At 43.4% G+C, this 19,821-nt stretch overlaps 1 protein-coding gene across 8 annotated transcripts in view; it reads right to left on the reverse strand.

Moving 5' to 3' along the window:
* Nucleotides 1-16,694, reverse strand: part of KCNH1 (potassium voltage-gated channel subfamily H member 1) — a 174,406-nt gene extending 157,712 nt beyond the window's left edge. For all 8 annotated transcript variants that reach the window (XR_011903079.1, XR_011903078.1, XR_011903077.1 and 5 more), the window contains exons 1-3: nucleotides 16,468-16,694; nucleotides 4,483-4,606; nucleotides 4,137-4,243 (exon numbers count right to left, since the gene is read on the reverse strand). Coding sequence is in view for 2 of the 8 variants with exons in the window: in XM_072331918.1 (XP_072188019.1) it covers nucleotides 4,137-4,243; nucleotides 4,483-4,606; nucleotides 16,468-16,540 (304 nt within the window). In the remaining 6 variants the exon portion in view is untranslated. The remainder of the gene's footprint in view (nucleotides 1-4,136; nucleotides 4,244-4,482; nucleotides 4,607-16,467) is intronic.
* Between the last annotated feature and the right edge of the window lie 3,127 nt (nucleotides 16,695-19,821).

Raw genomic sequence — 19,821 nt, forward strand, 5'->3', positions numbered from 1 at the left:
TTGACCTTCCTGAGGGTAACTGAACTCAGGCAGATGGATTTCACAGAAGAGAAGATGCAGGTGTGCATAATTCTTGACAAACAGGGAGAAAGATTTCAGTGGCACTCTCAGAAAGACACATGCCAGTTTCCAAGGACTCCCTTATTCCTGCTTCCAGTCCAATGCAATGATTGAATTTAGCAGTTATATACCAAAAGTATCCATCTGCAGACACTACGGTCACAGCGCACATCATTTTAAATGGTTTAAACCAATATAAGTTACGAGAAACCCTTTCCTAGAAGTAGGCAATCATCCCCAAAGTGAATTTTGCTCTTCATAAATTAGCATGGGTAGAGCTGTTTTGTTGGGTATTCTTCTTTATTTTTTGTTTCTTACCCCTGCAGAAAGCACTCGTCTCAAACACATGTATAGGCAAAATCTGCCAAATCACTATTTGGGGTTTATTTATCATACTTTGACATCTATGAGTGCCCAAAGGTGGGGGTAGGGAAGGTATGTTTAAAAAATTAAACACACAAACCCACAAATCTTCATGTTATTCAATGTATTAAGTATCCAAACAGTCAGAAAAACAGAAAAGTGAATCCCAGTGTAAATAGGGAGTGAGGCTCAGCTTCTACAACTGTTCTAGGTACATATTATGAGCTGCTGCTTATCTGAACCACTTCACAGTTTGCAAAAGAATTACCTATGGTAATCCTTTGGATGCTGCTTCCACTGGCCTCACCTTTCTCACTATTAGAAAATCCCTGAGGGAGGAAAAATAAACAAACGAACAAACAAGAGCTGACTCTGCAGCATGGCTGCAGCAATGGGAACATTTTTGCCCAGAGACCTCCTGAGCCTCTCTGTAAGTCTGTACGGAGTTCACAGAGTTTCACAGACTCTTCTCTATAGCTGGAAATTAAAACAAGAGTCCAGTATATTAGCTAGAAACATTCTTTCTCATCAGCCTGCTCTGCTATTCAAGCCCATATTCCATTTAGCTCTTAGCCCACTTCTGATGCTCCTTCACTGAAGCATGATTAAATACAGCATAGGGATGGGAGTTATATTTCAAATAGGCATCACTTCTTCAGAGGTAGATGGAAACAAATAAATCTGCAAACACATAAAAATTTATTTCAGCAGCATTGGCAGCAAGTACATCCGGAAGAAGCTTGCTTTTGCACTGCCTGTAGGAAACAAGGCAGTGGAAGTCTAAGTTTAATTTACTGAGATGTCTTTATTTATCGGACTTAGCGCAAAGTATAATAGCCTAACAAATTACTTTAAAAGTCTCCTGAGAAATTTGACTTCTAAAGTTGTATCAGTTCAAATCAGCTAAGATGTGACTGAGGTTAGGTGCAAAACATTGTCTAAAATATCAGTCTGTATTCCTCCTTCGTTAATTAGCAGAACTCCACTGATTTTACTGAAATTTAGAGTTGCTTTGGTTTTCCCATAACATAAACAATACTGCCAGCATTGCTGGACATTCACATCTAATCAAACAATTCAACTGAAGCTCTCACATGAAATTACTGTCAAAATGCATGTTGTTGTTTTGCAGTCTAGATTAAAGAAAGCTTTCACTGAGCCTCCTTTCAGGAATGATCATGAACTGCCACTGAATGCAATGGAACAGCACCAGAGCCACAATGACAAAAACTTGGTGCCTGTTTACCTGCTTGCTACAACTGCCTCCAATTATCCTGAAGGAGCTCTACAATTCTAGGAAGAAATTTGTCTAGAGAATAAAAGCAATCATCACATTTCTGCTAAGTAAATCAAGGGCCTAGCTTATCAAACACAAGGATCCATCAAATCTGCGTTCCAACTTCAAGGTCTCAAAAGAGGGGGGAATAATCACTATTGGGCAGAAAAGGACTGGACTGAGAAACAGGAGACCAGAGTAGAGACAATATCCACAAATGCAAACATGAAGACAGAAAACTGCATCATTCCTTTGAATAATACAGCCTATGTTGTTTTTAGAGTGAGTTGCAATGAAACTAGCAGACAAACTGTACCTCCTATCATCTTGGTGGTATATTTGTATAGCAGAACCACGTAAATACTGGAACTCAGTCACCACCATGTAAAGTGTCAAAAATACCTGTCCTATTTAGAGGTTAGGTGACTATAGGAACAACAGAGGCAGTAGTCTGAGCACTAAATGGCTGGTAAACAAGACAGTATTTTCTATGATGAGATTTTTCTCAGAATAAGCCACAAGGACATTCATTTTTTGGTACTTCTCAGTAACAACCCTCTAGTGCTTTTAGGCAGTTTCTCTAACAGTAGTTAAGGTACCTTTAAAGCTACAAGTCCAACAAACATAAGAGCACTGTGTTTTGTTAAACTCAAAAGTGAGCTCTGTGCTTTCCTTTTTCCCATGACTGTGACCCTCCATGCACGCAGAAGAACCATCCCAGCCTTGCTTTTTGGCATGTCGCATAATACAGCTTCTGCACAGCTGGACTTTGTTCTAGGCTGCCTCTCCTCAGGGAAGTGCACAGCAGGGCAGGAAGCATTCCTCACTCCACAGTTACCTTGCTTTAAATCTGCATAAAAGACAGAGAGGCCCCAGGCTGTACTACAGGCCATATGCTGCAGCAATGACAGAAGAGTAGCTGCAGAGCCTCTTGGTGCCAAATTGCTGTTAACTAAGAGAAACTTCCACACCATGCTGGATCCCAAACCACAGTTTATTTACTTGGCTTTAGATGCGTAGAGGTAAGCTGCACATGTCCCTGAGGTCACTAACCGAGCTAGGAATTGAAATCATCTGTAAGAAATAGGCAAACATTGGAGGCAAGTTAACACCAGAAGGCATGAAGCATAAAGCAAGGCCACCCAGACAGCACATGAAGCTTTTCTATTGAGTTGGACTAGCAAAGTTGTGCTCCAGAAAGGCCCTGAGCAACAGCATCAGGTCAGAGGTCACGATGCTTTGAACAAGCTAAAAAGAAATGAAAAAGACTGGAGAGAAATAAATACAAAATCTCTTAAAGAGGTTTTTTTCCCCCCTAAAAGAATGACACCACTTTGGCACCACCAATTCTTACAAGAACAGACAAATTCTGATGCAAAACAAGCAGCTCCACACATCAGCTCTAACACACAACTATTATCTTTTAGCTCTTGTCCCTGTTCTCTCTCCAAACTCCATCAGCCAGCACTAGTGGGTCATTTCAATAGGAATAGCAATGGCTACACATAAAAATGGATTACATTTTCCTGTAAAACTGGCCCTTCTAATGAAAAATAAAACAGCATTGAGGTTAACAAAAATTGCATCATAGCAGCTCATGTTATGCTTTGTGTTTAGAGCTCCCCATGCCCACCAGTGCAGAATTGATCGAAGCAATCATCATAGCTATAACGGGAAGAAGCTGCTTGCAGGATGCTTCTACAATGTACCTTTCCTTCATGGTTAGAAGGCAAAATAGTTAAACACAAAATGAAAGTGACAGAACACGGCCTTTTTTAGCTTGACATTTGGCCGGTCTGAAGACCCCAGAGTATTTGCACTTCAGGTTACTTTTGGTAAATAAAAATAACTGTGCCATGACACAGTCGTGGGGTGAACCAACAAATTTTGGGCAAGCAGTTCATCTGCTAACATGTGGAGTTACAGACAGACTAAAATTCCTAGGAAGAAAAGAGAAAATAATCATAGTGCGGTTAAGAAGTAATTATGCCCAAAACAAAAGACGGCTTCATTGAAAGACATCAGGAAGCAGTCTAGCTTCTAAAACAAATGACTGGATCTTTTTCTTATGAAGCTTCATCTAAATATTGGTTTTGCTGTATCAAATTTTTAAAAAAATAAAAAATTAAAAATGTTCTCTGTAAGAAAAACCATTTGCATAAACCTGGTTTGGGCACTAACGTAGCTAAAGAAAAGAACGGTGGCATCACACACAAATGGCTCTAAACGTCAAAATGAATTAGAGCTTCCTCTGCTTCCATGAGTGGCTCTCATCTTTAATGTTCTCCTTTCTCCCCTGCAGATCTGTTGGCAGAAACAAGTCTTATTTAACCCAGCATAAAACACAGTACTCCAGGGTGACAGACTTGCAAATTATATCACGATTTAAAACAGTTTTACACACCTACATTAATGAAGAAACTAATTGACTACTTACTGTTCTTCTTGTACATCAGGATTTCAAAGGAATTCATCTCATAGTTCTCAAATGTCTGCCGGACCTTGTCAATTGTATCTTTGTCTGTTAGCTCTCCATACATAAAACTGCAAACAAACCAAGGAATTCAAGTCAGACACTAAACAAAGACACTACACCATTTGTTTACAGTGCAAAAAGGACCTATTTAGAAATAGCCCTTCTTTGATTTTATTTCACCTGGAAAGCATATTTGACAGATGCAGCCCCAGGAGACAGAATGGGGATGAACAAACTACTGTTTTCCTCAAGCAACAAGCACAAAACTACAAGCATTTTAACAGAAAATAAATCTGTTCTCAAATACCTGCAGGTGCTGCTTTTTTGCATAACTTCTGCTCTGTGATATCCTGAGAGCTTGCAAAATCCATCGTTGCTGTACACAATGGGCCAATCCACTATCTGGGCATTGCCCAAGACAAAATTAGTATCTGTTTGAAAGAACACATCAGTTAGACATCAGACAAGACTACAGTTGCATCAATGGAAATACTCATTTTGGGACCCGAACTGCATTACTTCCATTCCCACACAGTTTTTTCCAGATATTATTCCCAATGTAGACCACAGGAGTATCCCCTGTTTTAAGTAATGTCTTAGTTTAAGAATTTAAGTTAAGTTTAATTAATTACACCGGCAAAGCTGAAGAAGGTGGTGTTATGCAAATGAAACTCACAATGTTAAGCAGGTAAAATTCATTCCTCGACTAAGCACAGATTCATTAAATTGCCTCCCTCTGTGCCACACATACTGATCCACCATGACATTCAATTTGGATGAGAAGGCTCAAGACAGCCAAAACAGCCTGAGCAGTTATTTCTCATCTGAGCACAGACTCAGCGGCTCCCGTCGATACAGCCTTCTTCGCTGCTGACCACACAAGTTCTATTACTCCCTGTATGACGTGTATGGCACAGCACTACAAACAAGACACCAGACAACTAGTTGTAGCACATATACCAGCAGAAAGATGTCTCTGTTCACTGCATGAGCTAGAATGAGTTTCAGCCACTAAGAAAAAAATTGAGTGGGATTCAAACATCCATTCTCATTGGACCTTTGCATGCTTTATTTCTATGATTAAAACTCATTTGAACAAAGAATATATTTAACACCAGGCCCAGGCCTTGCTTCTCTGCTGCTCTGGCTCTTTGGCTCTCAGTGCAAATGCCAAGACAGAGAGCAGTGCTTCTGACTGGGCACTGATAGGTGGGAGACTGCAGGGGCTCCTTTCACAGCTCCAGAGACTCCCCGGCTTAGAAGTTATAAGTCATCTTAGGTGGCTACAAGAGATAATGGCACCCATATTGAAGGGAAGGCTCTAAGGGAGTCCACTATGCTGTCTCCTCTGCAGGACCTACACCCAGCTGCTTACACAGCTGTCATTAACGGTACCTGCAACCAAGAGACACAAACAATACATTTTACCTATTACTTGCAAAGAGTTTTGTTTCTTTTTACTTCCCCTTTCAAAATTTTTTGTCCTGTTGCAAACTTCAAGTGGGTTTAAATAAAACATTCCTGCAGCTATCTAAATCCATTGCCCAATCCCACGAGCAAGATTAAGTGTATCTTTATACACTCTTTAGAGTGAAATATACCAGTAGTATAACTTCAGGACATTTTAACTGCTTTGTTTCCCAGTCTCTTCTAAATACCATGGTTTTTACTTGGTTCAAGTACTTTGTTCCAGAAACAATACATGTCTTTTACCCTTCCTATGAATAAGTAAGCCAAGTCATTTCTCATCGCTAAAGCAAGTGCTTTTGAGTGTCTATTATAAACAGTGGATTGCACTGTCTTAACATATTTCTGTATTTTCATCAGAAAGTACAAAAAGTATGCAAATATGACACTCAGGTCACGTTTTGCCCTGATGGGGACTGTGTTATTTCAAGCATTTACTCCTCCTCACCATCTCCCCTTTTGAAAAGGTAACAGCACCCTTCAGTTCTTCAAGAACTCATTGAACAGCTTCTATTAACTGAAGCAGTTGCTTTCCTTTCACACTTAAATCTCAACATTTTCTTCAGATAAATAATCTCTGTTTTTTCACTAAAAGTGTACTTTTCTGATGGCTGTCACTGTGCAGATACTTCTTCTATCTACACCTCCAAAGCACCCATGGTAAAGGACACTGCTCTTATCCTCTTTTTACAGCTAAAAGCAAAGCACCAAGTCCACATAGGGATGTAAGCATTGAAAGGCAAGACCGCTACAAGCCCAACTCTCAATGATTCAAGAGACAGAAACTCTCTGAGTAGTGATAGAACTAAGAAATATCAGCACAGCAAACAGCAGCTGGCCCAAGTTAAGCTATAGAAAACATTAAAAAATAAATAAAATAAAATAAAATAAAATAAAATAAAATAAAATAAAATAAAATAAAATAAAATAAAATAAAATAAAATAAAATAAAATAAAATAAAATAAAATAAAATGTTTATTTTAAAGCTGGTGGTTTTCCTCTCTTACTATGCCTGGTATTCCAAATGTAAGCCTAGTCCTCATATACAGTACCACAGAACCTTTGCCACTACTACTGGAGCTAAAAAAACACACATTCTTACTTGTCTACTTTTTGGGTTAATGAAATCTGATTTTTTTTGGACCAGAAGAGCTTCCAAAGGATGCCTAGAAAATGTGCACATATCTCCCTCCCTCCTGGCAGCTTTGTTGTTTGGGTGTTTATCCTAGGAAATGCAAATCATAGAATCACTAATGTTGGAAAAGACATCCAAGATCATCCAGTCTAACCTACTACCAATACTAAACCACATCCCTCAGTACCACATCTAAACATTTCTCAAACACCTCCAGAGATAGTGACTCAAACACCTCCCTGGGCAGCCCATTCCAGCACCTGACCACTTCTTCAGAGAAGAAATCTTTCCTAATATCCAACCTGAGTCTCCTCTGAGGGGCTGTCCCTGAGCACCATGAAAGCTAAGCTTTCATTTCAGCTCATGAATGACTTATCAAGCTAATGCCAACACCCTCAACATATGATGTCTTTAAGTCAGCATGGACTGGTTGTTGTATTTTACACAGCCCTATCAGGCAATCCAATTAGTGTAGTGAGCCCTCTCATGGAGGTGGAGGTAGAATGCCACAATCTGATAATATAGGTTGGGTTTGGACATGAGTTATAATCACACTTGTAAATCTTTATGTACTTTCAAAGTTCCAATGGCAAAAACAAGAGCATCTATCAATTCAAGGAGCAAATCAGAGGTCTTCAGGATACCACTGTTTTATAAGTCTGACTTCTACCAAGTTCCCACTTCATGCACCTTAACCTATTGTCTACAATACACAGCTCTGCCCCAGGCACACAGAAAGAAAATACTGAAGCTGGACCCATTCTCTAGAGTAAACACCATAACCCTGACTTGGCTTTCAGTTTGCTCCTCCAGCTCCACCGCTGAGCTTTTAGTGCTCATCCTCAATTTGGAAAGACACCCAAAAGATGCCCTGCAGAGACCAGCACTAGGGAGCTCTCCATGTAGCTGAAAGCCTATAGAGAGATTGTTTCTCGCACCGCATGGTAAAGAAGGGATCCCAGTGAAAAATAGAAGCTCTTTACAGTTGCTCATTCATCTTTCCACATCTCTTAAATGACAAAACAATACAACGGTGGTTCTGTGCCTGTGTGGAGAACACACCTGCATTTCTCCTCAGATAATGGTGTTTTACCTCTTCAAACACTGGAGAGACACAGCCTAAAATAAGGACTCCCACTTACAACTCCTTTGCATAGTTTATTCTGACAGATAACCCGGAGGTAAAAGGGCTGTTCTCATTGCTATCATTTGCATTCAATTGCATTGACGTCCCTGACAATGTGCTGCTTGGAGACAGCTCATAATCTGTTCAACAATTGTTCCTAACATAAGAAAATACTGAATAACATCCACTGAGGCAAATACTGCCTTTCCATCTGTGGGGACACAGGGTCCCAGAGGCCAGGAAACAGCTGTGGCTTTGTTGCACAACAAGCATGAGGGATGCTCTGGTGAACTCTCTGAGCACTTCAGAGCAAAGACTCTTGAGGACTCACAAATGGGTCAAGAAGGGCAGGACAGGGGTTGGGCATAGGAAGATTGTGAAGAAGAAATACACTGCTAAGTTGGCCTCAAAGACAGGGTATAAAATGTGCACATGACAGATGCAGTATTCAAACTATTAAGTGATGGAGGTGCCTCTCTGAAAGGACTCAAAGGACTCCCTAACCAGGAAATCGATTTCTAACACAATATCAATTGGGTTAGTGGCACTGGCCAGCCCAAGGAGAAGCTACACACCTCACTGGCTCCACTTATTGGCTCCAAGAAGAATTGAGCTAGGAGCTGCAGAATCTGAGCTCATATGAAGAAGACTTAGGGTTCCGGCTTGTGCTGTGTTTGGCAGAGTCTGAGAAGACACCTGGAAGCCACAGAAATATATAGAGATGCAGCACAAAGCATTTCATGATGCAGAAACACAAGCAAGAACTGCCACAACTCAAAGGCAGCATAATTAGTGGCAGGAGGAGGGATTCTCTGAACTCTGGCTACTTTGTGAAAAGCCACACTTCACATGTTCAACCTGCACTTCCCCCAGTCAGTTCTGTTCACTGAAGTGTATCCACATATCAGCTTTTACACACACAAATGTCAGAGCCGTTTTGGATTATCACTTAAAACTAGTCACGGCTGCTTTAAAGAACAAGAAAAGCATTTTAACTCCTTTCACTGTGTAAGAATGGATTTTGCTCAGTCACTGAAATCAGTGGTTTTCTCTAATCAAAAAACACATCACCACAGAAGAATCAGAAAACATCCTTCTGAATAAAACAGCTCCCTTACCAACATTGACAGCAAGTCTCCAGAACACCCAGCTTCACCAAAACTGCCATCTACAGAACCATATTGCCACATACACTGCATCATTTAGTGGAAATGGCCCATCAGCTCAATCTTCCAAACAACCCAAGGACAAGAAGCACCTCACAGGTGAAGCTGGTCAGGACTAGCACACTTAGGAGAGGCAAGAGCACAGATCACTACCTCAGAACTGGAAGAAAAGCTTAGTAAAAGACTTTCTAACTCTATTCATGGTTACAGTGAATAGAGACTCCTCAGCTACTGTTCCGTTAGCTGGGCATGAAGCAGCTTAATAGTAAGTACAGGGGACAAGCAAATTTACAAACAATTGAGTTTACAAACCCATGACTTGCATCACAAGTAGTAACACTTTGATGTGGGAAAGAAAGAAAGAGTTGGCTTCATTTTTGGTAAGGAACCCAATGCATGGAAGTAGGATGCTGTTAATAATGACACCTCCCAAAATAACTACAGTCATACAGGTCACGCAGTACTTTCACTTTAACAGTTTACAAAGGATAGGTATGTATGTATGTCCCTGGTTAAACCATCTTAGAAGTAACTTCTGAGATCAAAATACAGCTTCAAAATGATGCAAATAAGTCAAACTGAAAGGAACTTAAACTGTCTATTCTACCCTTTCTTTGCACCTGTATGATTTGAGGCTCACACTCCAGTGAGAAGTACACAGGAATCAAACAAAATTTAATTAAGCACAAGGGCTCAAAGAACGTACGAGGCTGCTAAGAGGACCAAAAGACTATTCACATAGTGGAACAAAAGTCATAGGACAAAATTCTGCTCTGCCACCCAGGCTCTTGTATGGCAGTCAATGGTTTTACGTGGATACATACACCCTCTCACTACCTCTTACCACTCATTCATGGAGCTGGAATGCATTTGCTTTAAAACATTTTATTTAAAAGAACTTGATCTCCCTATGGAATAACGATATGGTGGCCTCAAAGCTGCATATCCTTAACACTGAGAACAAATTATTTTAATCTGTAGCCTCATGTAAACGCCAAACAACAAATGACAAAGGACTACAGATAGGTTCATTTGGGCTCACGTGTTATAGAAGTTTTGCATAAAAGATATTTATTCTACAGAAACAAAAAGGGATTTAGAAGCACTTTGGCTGCAAGAGAACAAACAAAAACCACTAATGCAGACATTACATTGCTCTATTCAAACATGACTTACACTATGCAGAGCATACTGCAAGCATGGACTGAAGAGAATTATTTAAAACTGTATTCCATCATACGTAGCACAAATAATTAAAACAACATTTTTAAGTGACTCGGTTTGAATCTTCATAGAAAACAATTCCACCAGTGGTAGAGACAAAGACTGCTGGTTCCATCTTAGAATTTGTTACAGTGTGTTATGATAGTATCTATTTTACTGTGGCCTCTATCATGAATAAATTTTCAATTGCAAAGAATAATACACCCTACCAACATTAGAAGCTGTAAAGTCTTCATAATTATCTGCATTTTAAAAAATAAAATAGAAATTAGAGCAGAAAAATGGAACATGAATAGCTGAAATGGGAAGTGCACAGAAGCCATCATCCATAATTAATGGTAGCGCTGTTCCGTGCCTATCTCTGAAGTGCCGACCACGCTGAAAAATTGAAAGAGCAGCCATTCAGACAAAAGTGATGTCACCATCAGATAATTTGCAGAAATTAGAAAGTTCAGCGGCTGTACAAGTCGTACATTGCACCATTCTTAATAAAGGCCAAAAACACTTTTTAACAGTGAGACTTCATTTAATTGGCCAGGTTTTTTTTTTTCCTCCAAGGCTAATCTTGGAAGTAGTACGGGAAAAAGAATGATTTAGCTGCATCAATTATATGGGTCTTCTATCAGTTTAAGAAAGCCACTTGATTTACTGATTATAGCTACAGCCATCAAAAGCCTTAAAAGCATTTGACAAGACCTAACTCCTGGCTCACGCGTAGCTATATAACTTACAGAAAAGCATTAACAAATTCTCCAATGAATGGGTTTCACTAAGATTTGTTTTACAACCTCGTTCTAGGTTTTAATGGAGAAATGGATTGCTATGTTGAATGATTGCAGTAGAACATCTTGAGCTTTCAGAACATTAACTTTAAAACACATCATCTATCATCTTTGTCTCGTACTTCTTTTCTTATATATAAAAGTAATTTTAAGAAAATCAGGCTGTAGATGAATTTCTAAACACGTGAAGATTCTAACACAAATTTGGCCTTGCTAGAGCCAGCAAAGGAACATTCCATATTCAACTCAAGTGATAGATACCAAGGAAGGAAAACTGTCAATAATCAATTGACGTTCTGATATAGTGACCAGTTTTGTACAAAAGTACTGATAAAAATAAAGGTACCTCCATAGCTGGTAACTTTGAAAAGAGGGGATGTCAGGAAGAAACAAACCCCTTTCTTTTGTTGTATTCTTCACTTGGGAAAACATCCTCAACACAGAGCCTACAAGATGTTCCCTTGTGGTTTTGAAGGTCTGCTGCTGACATGCCTGAATGTCTTGTTTTAACCAGTGCCAACAGACAGACCTGCATTCATGTGTAGTCTTGTAGGAACAAATACAAAAGGGCACAGACTCAAGTGTAACCGTTGGATGCCAGATGTGTAGAGGGTAACATCCACCTTGTTTTGTAGAGGGTAACATCCACCTTGTTTTGCACAGGACCAATCCCAGTAACGGCAAGAGAAGCAACACCTTCAGCTAACATCAGTGTATATGTAACACCATCTTATTACCTACCCAACCAGCAGTTTTGCATGCACTTCTTGCATGGTATGGCTTTGGCAAAGAGCCTTTCATACAAGGTAAGAGTACTTTCCAGCCCACATCCACTGTGACCTCTTTGTAATGTTGAAATTAACCCACTCCAGTCAGGAAGACAGATAATCAGACTTGACAGCATGCTGGAAAAAAGCTCCTGGGCATCTGCTCCAGGCTTTCAAACCAGCTCATTTGGGAGCCTTAAGAATTAGGATAGCTTACGCCAGCCATCACAGTTCATAAGGAATACTTTAATAGTGCTCTTTCCTGTGCACAGTTAAGTTCATCCGTTCCAGCACTTTCGTCTACAAAAGTCACTAAAATACATTTCCCTATTCAACAGAACCATATTAGCTCACACTTAGATATAATTCACCTGCAGCACAAGGCCTCTGAGCCCAGCTTTGCTTGAAGATTCATTGTAAATTAAGGAAATTTGAAAGCTGGCAGGAAACCAAATGTACTCTATCAGAAGGAAACAAAAAACGTGTACTCCACCCCAAAAAGATGTTTCCTTATTTTAGCAACAGTCCTGTTCTCAGTATGAAAATACCTTCTTGATGACTGCTGCTGTTTACTAAAGGTGTTGCAGCAGTACAAGGCAGCCCAACGATGCCCAGGATCTGACCACCCTGTGCACATCTCATTCAGAGGAGCAATGCAGAACCTGTCGTGTTCATGCATGCATGCCCTTCCAATGCAATAGCTCTGTAGTCTGAAAGCAAATAGGCTGACACACTCAACAGCAAATCCCACCTTTGGGGATGTATACCTATAGTGCTTCTAAAGCCAAATAGGACTGCCTGCAGCCATACCTGTCTCCAGACCCCCACAGTTCACTCACTATTCAAGGTTCTTAAGTAAAGGCAGGCAGGGCAGGTAAACAGCAGCAACGTAAGGATCCCCTACAAATGTTTAATGTAAATGAATCTCTTATTAAAGTGCAAAAATATGAAAATAAACCTCTGTTCAGTTCTTCATTCTGCGATAGATTCCTTCTCATTTGTCTCTGGCGGAACACAAAAACAGGTTGTTCAGTTCCAGAGCTGTTTATAATGAAGTTAAGTTCTCTCCTGGGTCTCGGCTAACAGTACGAGGTTAGCAGGCCCAGGTTACAGAACGCTTATTTTATTGGGACTTCATCATCTCCAATGGAAGGAAGGTGATAAGTCACCGAAATGCCTGTTATTCTCAGGATTTGTGCCTCCAAGGGAACGCTTTCTTTCCCTCTACAGAGGACTCTCTGTATTCTCCATCAGAGGGTGCAGGTTTGTTTCTACACCTCATCTCTCCTTAGAGTGCTCCCATGGGAAGCAAGACTAAACTCAGACAAGCTTTATGCCACCAAGCTTCCATTTTTCCCTCCTTGTTTCGTCAGTAAATCAGAAAAGTATCTGTGGTTTGTACTGATATTCTTAAGCTGTGCTTAAAAACTTATTTTTGCCATTTTTACACAAACTAAATTCTCACACACCAAGAAAGGGCTGGAGAATCCAGCTGGTATTTATGTAAACATAAAAGTATTTTTGCCTTCAGCTATTGATAAAGCCTTAGAATATTACAGAACCTGTTTCCTCTCTAACATACCGCACCATTTGAATTTGGTGCCTTGGCCACGAACCAAGATTATAACTGTTATTGTTATAGTGTCTTTATACTGGGGCTATATTACATTACCCAAGAAAAACATTAGTATCACATTAGCAGTAGCCAGCAGACACCAGCGTTTCTTTACATACTGCACTGTTTTACAGCACGGGCTCATTTTCTATCCCATTGGGTGTTTGAGTCTTTAAATATTTCAGTGCTTCAAACAAATTTTTGCCAACCAAGCACTACATGCAACATTTATTTTTCTAGCTCTACACATCTACTTCAGAAGCGTGGCTTTTAAACATTAAAAGCAGACAAGAAGTATTACATTAGTGTTCCAAGTCCTTAAGTTTCTCCTCCATATTTCCAACAGAAAGGAATCTGGAGATGCTCATTTCAAAGAATGAAGAAAGAATGAAGAACCTTGCAGTGCCCACACTTCATCAACAAGGTCTTCTTGTGAGAAGAAATCAAAGAGGACTAGATGCAGTCCACAGTTCCAGGCTGATGATGCTATACACTCTTTCCCATGTGCATTATATCAGTGGTACAGAAATTCTCAGCTTCTTCTCTACTCCAGTGCGTGGAATTACTTTGCAGCTTGTAAGCCTAGCATAGCTATTCAGGCTGGCATTTAGTCCATGAGAACCTGTCTTAGTTGATTTGCAATCCAAGAAGAAACTCCTGTCCCCAGAATTCTTAAGAAGACAATTCAGACCAATGGAGCTTGAGGCGGATCTCGCTGTAGGTGGCGTGATCTGAACATCAGAAAAATACTAAGCCTGAAGGAAAGGCCTGAACTTGCACACCTAAATACACTGCCATTACCTTCAGCCATTGAAGTTGCATCAGCTTGCCAGTCTCGCACTATATGTGAAAGGCTGTCCAAAGAATTACTTGTTAAATCGCTGTTTAAAAGTGGCATAATTAGTGCTATCCTTAGAGTAGCGTTTTCAAAAGAGGTTGTAGGCCAATTACTGTGCTACTGCCATAAAGCCTCTTTCCCTGAGATAACCCTCCCAATATAACTCAAAGCCAGAACATGTTTTTCTCAGTTTACCTGTGACTATTTAGTTGCACGTCAAACCCAAGTACCTTTAAATGGAGCACTGCTTCGGTATCTATTCCAGTCCTACAGAGAAATAGCTCTCCTTTCAGAGGGAATCCTCCTCAAATTAGGAACATTCCAGTACATGCATTAATTCAGTATCTGCTGGCATACTTAGCTCACTTGCAGGTGCCAGCACAGTTTGACAAGAAGCCCAACATTTATTTGGAAAATCCCAGATAACCCTGAGAGTTTCCTTATGGGCCACATCAGTATCCAGTCGAATGAAACTGAGAAGGGGAAGCCAAACCTCAAGGTTTACAGGCCTGTTTAAGTGCTCGTGCTGTGGGCATCCCAAAGCACCTTGAGAGGGAGGCAGCAAGGCGTCAGGATGTTCCCATGCTGCCCCCCACAAGTGGCCAACACTGCCCTGCCAGATGAGGAGAAACAGGACCCAGCCCTCATCTCCTCAGAGGGAAGGACGTCAGAAAAGGTTGACGGCCTCACGGTAGAACTGAATCACACGGCATTTATACGTGACAGCATCACACCACAGCAGTGATGTGAGAAGACTCAGGCTTCTGAACTTGAGTCACTTCCCAAAGATTCCTCTAATATGTCTGCACTGTGCATCACTCCCTAACAGGCTTCATCTAGAAGCCTGTATTTATGGCAGCCCTCAGGACCTGCCGAGCATTTGGAAATCGTGTGCTGCCATTTTACCTGTGCTGTCCAGCACCACACCGATAGGACACATTCTTAACGAGGGGGAAAACAGGAAGAAAAGGAGCAAAGCTCCTGCTGCAAGATCCCCTCCGTCTGCAAGCCTCGAGTGATTTACAGCACCAAGGTCTTGGCACAGCAAGCTGTCAGAGAAATTCGGCGTTCAGTGGAGAAAATTATTCACAAACTCAAGCCAGTTCCGAGAAAAGCCTTAGCTAGCTGCTGTTAGAAGATTAGAGGAGCAACGTGAATCTGTCGAGATGCTAACAGCTCAGTTTGCAAGGAGAGGGCAGGATTCTCCGAGGGGATGGGCAGTGCTTACCGGGGGGAGAATGCGGCTTGCAACCCCTTCTATAGGAAAGTTGCGGAGAAAAACAACCTGTGAAAATCCCTCTCCATTCCGTGTGAAGAGCCGCTCTTATCAAAGATGGTGCTTTGTGTTGTTTTTTTTTTCTCAGTAACATCCCCTAATTGAAAATAACTGAAAACCATTCTTGGGATGATGTGGGTTTGTAGCTGCTTATCAACAGGGTTAATTGCCTTTGCCTTTTCAGAACAAACCGACTGTCTTTTAATTAATTAAATCCTCTCGCCTCGTCTTCAAAAGGAACTCGACCCGCATATTCCCAGTCACGCGGGAAGTTCCTAATCCCCAAAGTAACGCACCGCGGTCCGTGGAAGCACTAAAGATGGCAGAACTCCGAGCTGTGGGAAAGCCGCTGGTGCCCAGGTGTCAGCACACACGCAGCCCCCGCACGGCTGCAAGGAGCAGCTTTTGCTAAGTCCCTAAGCGAAAGAATCCGGGTAACGCTAACGCATATTTGCAGGCAGTTGTGAAATTCGAGGCACTTCGCACTCGGCAGTTCTCAGAGAAAGACCCGGCTACAGTCAGCCAGGAGAAAAAGGGGGTAAAAAACGAAACAGAAACCCGGCAGCGCCCACCCTCAAAACGGCAAACTCCCTCCTCACTTGGGAGGCATCGTTTCCACTCGGGCCGCAGCCCGCTCCGAGCTCCGGGCTCCGCCGTCCCAGACACCCCGCGGTTCCTCCCGCACGGCGCCCCCCGGTCCGGCCGCCCCGCGCTCTGCCTCCCGCCCGCGGTCTCTCCCCGCCGCGGTCTCAGCGCGTGTCCGTCCCGCCGCACCTGCCGCCCGCACGGGGGGCTCCGCTCGGGACGCGGGAGCGCAGCCCAACGGCGGCCCCGCAGCCGAGGGTTCGAAGCCCCCCTCCGCGCCGGACCGTCCCCTTCGCCCCCGGCCGCTTACCGTTAGACCTCCGCACGATGTTCTCCAGGAACGTGTTCTGAGGCGCCACCAGCCCTCTCCTTCCCCCGGCCATAGTCGCTCTGGGGGAGCGCGGCGCGGAGGCTTCGCTCAGGGCCTCTCGGAGCCGAGCTCTGCCGCTCCGCTCCCCGCCCGCTCCGCGCGCCTCATGCCTCCGCCGGGACCGTGGCACGGCTGTGCGGCATCACCCTCCCGCCACCTCTCGCGCACCGCAGCCCCGCGGCCGCCGCCGCGCCGCCGCCGGACTTCCCCGCCGCGCCCCCTGCCGGCCGCCGCTCCGCCGCGAAGCCCCGCCGCAAAGCCGGTGCTGCGGCGCCACCGTCCGGGAGCGCGCTGCCACCACGGCAACGACGGCGGCCGCGGAGCGACGGGAAGCGGCGCCCATCGGGGGGCTCCGCGCCGCGGGGGTGGCGACCCCACCGCGTTCGCGCCTCGCGGGCGGAGCGCTTGAAAGTCGCTCGCGATCCGAGAGCGGCGCGAGCAATCTCCGCCTATCGCAGAGGCACGCGGGTACCCCCCGGGGGGCTTTGCCCTCAGGGCGCGTGGCTCAGCCCCTCGGCAGGATGCTCGCCCCCGTTTCGCTTCTTCCTAGGACGCTGATTAGGAGGCTGCTTGCTGCTGTGTGATCAAACCGACAGCAGCTCGGTGGAAGCGATGGGATAAGCTATTTAAATATAACCTTTGACGGGTCTTAAACTCTCAAGTATTGGATTTACAAAGGTTTTTCGGTCAGGGAGAAAACTACTTTGTTCCTTCCCCTTCGGCCATCTATCCGTAAATGGAAAGCACTCAGATCTCTTTAAAGACAGATCTCCTGACTGGCCTTGGCAGATGCTTGCCATGATGCCTCGTTAGCTACAGCACCTCCGTGCTCTGCATCACATCACATTTCCAAGACATGAATATGTTTTGAACGATCCTGTGCATGGCAAGAACCTATTTCCCACAGTACGAGCAAATAAAGCCAGGCCACCATGCCCCTGTGCTGGAGGATGGGCCTGGCCTGTGCCATGAGGCTTGGCGCTTGTGACCCAAAGGCATCCATCCCACAGCAACCCACTGGCACCAGCCTCCTACCACCCTCAGTGTCTGAAGCACAGGATGCACACTGAACTCCATGGGGAGCCAAGCAGTGGAGGTGGATGGCAGCTTCATTGCAGCAGGATCTGCAGATTCAGTCACAGACTGATCTAGCGCTGGCTGCCCCTCTCACAGCAGGAGCCCGGGGGGCTGCTAAGAGCCCAGCTCAGGAAGTAGCTCTGCAGTGGGAGTCGCTTCATTAACATTCATTCATTCTAATAGCCATCCCTGGACTGACTCCAATCAAGACAGGTTAGGAGAGCACCTCAAGCTGTAATTAGGCTACTAGTACTCCCTGAATTTCATATTTTGAAAAACCCTGTGGAATTGTTTGTTTGCATCTTTACACACCTGATACAGCTCCCAGCAGCTGTGCCTACAGAGTCCCAGGTTGCTCCATTCCTGACAGCTTCATCACAGGGCTGACTGACCATCAAACTGACCATCTCCCCAGGAAAATGGTGTTGTTATCTTTGATACCGAATTTACACAGCTCCTAACAAGACTGAGGTTCTGAAAAGCGAGGATCTCCAGAGGCTTTCATTACTCCTCTAAGCCACTGTGCCAGAGGGCGCACAATCCCAGCACCCACAGGGCTCGGCAGGAATCTCTCTGGGTCTTGGAGACATCTGGCAGCTGGCAGGCATTGCAGAAATGCTGAAGCCTTTAAAAAAACAGTGTTACACTGAATCAGTAAGTGCACGGTAGTAGGAGCAAGGGGACACGGGGTAAGGAGGAAAAGCCATACATCTTCTGGATCTCCATGTGTAAGAGCTGTTCGGATGTGGTGCTCAGAGATAGGATTTAGCAGAGGGTTGTTAGAGTTTGGGTACCATGGTTAGGCTGAGGTTGGACTTTATGATCTTTGAGGTCACTTCCAACCGGAGTAATTCTATGATTCTATGAAGTGGCTGCACTTTGCGCTGTAGTCTTTCCCCCATTCATTCATTCATTCTGTGTGGGGGAAAAAACTGGTTCAGCCTCCAATTTCCAGTTCCCTGCCAGAGCTACCATTTTAGCTGGGTTGAGGTTAGACCTACCTTGCCATCACATTGCAAGTAAGTAAAATACTACATCAAACACAAGATTTCTTATCATCTTCTATCTCCTTCAGTCTTCTTCCCCACTGCAAAATATGATTCCAGCTCACGATCTGACACTTTCACCACAGGGGGATGCTCTGTTAGTGTTTCACCGCGACTGTTTTGAGTTCTTTGCTTGTTTCCTTGCTGGTACGTCCTGCAAGTGGCACAAAGTTGGAAGCAAGGCCCCTCTTGAGGTAGCACACACACATTGTCTTTCTGATTCATTTTTAGATGGATGACACCTCTTCTGCTGCTGCTGCTTCTTTTCTTTTCTAAAGCTGAACATTCAGATTGCTTAATCTGCTCATTTGCTAAAGCCCCTTGGACAAAAATTGCTATGTGACATTTCAAGTAAGGCTAAGACAATCAGCAAACTATGACTTCTTACCATCCATTAGAGGGCACGTTCAGCTCTATACCACTATTATGCTTTCACAGTATGGTTTCTTTTCCCTGAAAAAGCCCCTAGTTCATCCTCCAGCTGCAGAGCCTTAAGGGACAGCCGCAGTCCCTTCAAACAGCTGTTCTAAAACAAAGTACAGACTTGCCTTCACCTAAACCAGGTCCATTTGTCACCCACTTGAACTGAAAACCATCCTGACAGGAAAACCCAGCTGAGACCTCCATTTTCAGCATCAATCCATACAATAGCATTTATAGCAATGCAGTTATAATAAACTACTGACAGCTCCCAAAGTTAAAGGAGCATTGGATCCTAAAATTGAGTTCCATTTGTGTACTACTATACAGATTTCATGACCCCGTCAACATGAAATGAATTATGTGATAGGGTAACAAAGTACAGACGGTAGCACACAGGTTAGTCTGCCATACAGGCATTTAAAACAACACATCACATTAATTCATCCACAAATTCTTACCCACAGAGTTTACAGGCTGAAGCCCCAGTCTAACTATCATATACGTGGGTGCTTAGATACTTGTGATTAACACTATTTGTTACATTATGGCAAGAGCAATAAGGAGCAGAAGCCGTGCCTTAAAACAAAGGTGAGTCCAGAGCATAAGAAATACATGCATGACATCCAGAAAGGAATTTGGGAAAACATCCAAGCATCTATCTGAGACTGTTAGATCTGTTTCTGCAACTCCCTTTAACCGAGGTGCTCCAGCCATTGCTGTCGAGGTTCCTAAGGTCTGATTATTTCTG

This window comes from Excalfactoria chinensis, chromosome 3 (assembly GCF_039878825.1).
Source record: "Excalfactoria chinensis isolate bCotChi1 chromosome 3, bCotChi1.hap2, whole genome shotgun sequence".
NCBI classification, from domain to species: domain Eukaryota; kingdom Metazoa; phylum Chordata; class Aves; order Galliformes; family Phasianidae; genus Excalfactoria; species Excalfactoria chinensis.